This window comes from Zootoca vivipara, chromosome 8, assembly GCF_963506605.1.
Source record: "Zootoca vivipara chromosome 8, rZooViv1.1, whole genome shotgun sequence".
NCBI lineage: Eukaryota > Metazoa > Chordata > Lepidosauria > Squamata > Lacertidae > Zootoca > Zootoca vivipara.
Window position 1 is genome coordinate 86,596,484 of NC_083283.1, and position 2,524 is coordinate 86,599,007.

The following is a 2,524-nucleotide window of genomic DNA, read 5'->3' on the forward strand; positions in this document are numbered from 1 at the left end:
TAGACAGATACCTGGGCTTGTGGCCTGAGGATGATCCTGGAGCCAAGGAGGACTTCAACGGCAGAGAGAGCTTGCCACTGTCCCGCTAAGCCAACCGAATCCAGTTGGCTGCCGTCGGAGCCCGCCGGCACAGGAGAAGGTCGCTGCGTCCCGGGAGCGGACATCTCTTGCGGGGGTCGGGGGAGGAAGAGCAACAGGGCGGTTTGGTTTATTTTGGGGTGTGTGTGTCTGGGGGGTAGGTAGTAGGTGTTTGTGGGGTTGTTACCATGTCCGGCCATAGAGCAAGCTGGCGTTGACCAGGCCGCCGTTATACTCGACGGCCGCCGCGTCCATCTGCGCCAGGGCGCCCACTTGGCTGTGCAGCGAAGGCGGGCTGGGGGACATCTCTTCCAGGTCCGGCGCCTGGCCCAGGGAGGTCACTTGCTGCTGCTGCTGCTGGTGCTGCTGCTGCTGCTGCTGGGGATGCTGGGCAGCGTTGCCCCCGGCCCCGCTGGCGCTGGGAGCTGGTCCGGCAGACTGACCGGCGGCGCCGGCGCTGTGCGGGCAAGGCTTGCCGTCCTTGACCAGAACAGGCACGGCCACACGCCTCGGAGACGCCGCCTGGGCTTGCTGCTGCTGCGGCTGCTGCTGGCACAGGCTGGGCCCCTCGGGAGGCGTCTGCGTCTGGGGTTGGTGCTGGTGTTGCTGCGCGGCCTTGTCCTTAGCTTGTCTCTTCATCTTGTAGCGGTGGTTCTGGAACCAGATCTTGACCTGCGTGGGCGTGAGGTGGATGAGGCTGGCCAGGTGCTCCCGCTCGGGCGCCGACAGGTACTTCTGCTGCTTGAAGCGCCGCTCCAGCTCGTACACCTGCGCCTGCGAGAAGAGCACCCGGCGTTTCCTCCGCGGCGCGGCGTGCAGCCCGGGCGCCAGGGACTTGGCAGCCTCCGCGATGCCCGACAGAGCCCCCATGCCGGCCATGTTCATGCCCCCCGACGGGCCCATTAGCCTGGAAACTGAGCACACACACACACGGGAGAGTTATGAGACAGTTAGAGCAGAGGGCAATCTCGGGGAAAGGGACCAGGGGCCGAAAGCGTCACCCTCACCAAGTATGGAGAGGTCAGCTTTATTAAGCGCTTAAGGCGACTGAGTCCCAAAGTGCCGGGGCAACCTCTTATGCGCCCTGAGATGTCAAGAGTGTCCCTGAGCACGTCCAAAGTATTTTCCCCCGCCCCACTTCGGAATTCCAATTAGTTCCCCAAATTTAGGAATAAAGGCGTCCAGATTCGGGGTGGGGCGCTGTAAGAAACTGGCCACCAAAGATGGGGCGCACTCCAGCCCTCCCCCAAGAAAATGCAGTCGGAGTACCCAGCCCAGCCCTACCAGCCCCACCAGCCCTATTCCCTTCCTAGCCCCTCCCCGCTTACTCGTGGGGTAGCGGGGATCCGCGTTGGCTCCGTACCAGCCTGAGGCGGCTGCGCTTCCGCGCACGCTGTCTGGATAAGGTGCCAGGTCGCCAACGTTGCCCAGCCCGCCGTTGCAGTAGCCGGCCACGGGCCCGTGGGCGAACTGCGAGACGCCGGCGTGCGCCATGGAGTGGTAGGCGGCGGCGTTGTGGGCGCCCATGGGGTGCTGCTGCGGTGGTGGAGGTAGGGCTGCATTTTGGGGCTGCCGGTAGGCGGCGGCGCCCATGCCCAGGGGGGCGCCCAGGCTGCCATCCATGGCGCCGAACTTCTTGTAGGTCTCGTCCATGGGGCTGAGGATGTCGGAGACGGAGAAGGGCGTCGTGTGCTTGGGGCTGAGCGACATGGCTCGCCGGGCGAATCTCCTGCGCGCTCGCTCGCCCGGCCGATGCGGCTGCCGAGTCCGGACGAAAAGGGGGCTGAGCGCCGCCGCCGCCGCCCGCCGCCGCCCGCCGTCGCGGGAGCCCGGCCAAGGAGAGGAGGGGGCGGCAGCAGGAGGAGGCGGCGGCGGCGCGCCAGCCCTCCCTCAGCTCTTTCCTCTTAGCTGGGGTTTCTTTTAGTCCGGCGGCACCCGCTTTACGACAGACACCGGCGGGGGCGGAGCCACAAGGAAGGCTGCCCCCCCCCCCCAGCAGCCACTCGTTGCCTCTGCGGCTGGAGCCCCCTCCAGTGGAGAGGTGGGTCCCCCGCCAATTAAAGAGGCACCTCCAGCTTTTCAGGTAGGAAACCACTCCCCGCATACAAGGAGCCCCCACCCCACGCTCCTCAAAGGGAGCCCCTGCTAGGCAGTGTTGCCACAGGGGACCCCGCCTCCCCGAGGCCCTCAGAAGGAGAGGGGCCCCAACTCGGAGGGTTCCCTCAGCAACTATTCGGGACCCCGACCCCGCTCACTGGGAACCCCTGAGAGAGCCAGGCGGGGAACCCTCGACGCCGTCTCTATTCCTTGCTCCAAAAGCTGGGTGGCGCCAAGTCCTGCGAGGCCCAGGGCACCCCCACGGCAGCCTCGCCAAGCAAGGCCTGCCTTGGACACTATCCTAAAGGGCATCCAAATGGATGGGTGGGCAGGCACGCCTCTGCCCTGG

The 2,524-nt window shown here is 66.2% G+C and overlaps 1 protein-coding gene across 2 annotated transcripts; it reads right to left on the bottom strand.

The window, feature by feature from the left end:
* Window positions 1-261: 261 nt before the first annotated feature.
* On the bottom strand, window positions 262-1,791 carry NKX2-4 (NK2 homeobox 4). Of its 2 annotated transcripts, XM_035101298.1 has the most exons (3): window positions 1,407-1,788; window positions 492-992; window positions 262-419 (listed from the first exon to the last, which is right to left on the bottom strand). In XM_035101298.1, exons 1-3 carry the CDS (start codon window positions 1,786-1,788, stop codon window positions 262-264), a joined length of 1,041 nt encoding a protein of 346 aa, XP_034957189.1. The 2 variants fall into 2 exon arrangements, with proteins under 2 accessions (XP_034957189.1, XP_034957190.1); XM_035101299.1 differs by having other exon boundaries at window positions 262-992; window positions 1,407-1,791.
* Window positions 1,792-2,524: the final 733 nt, after the last annotated feature.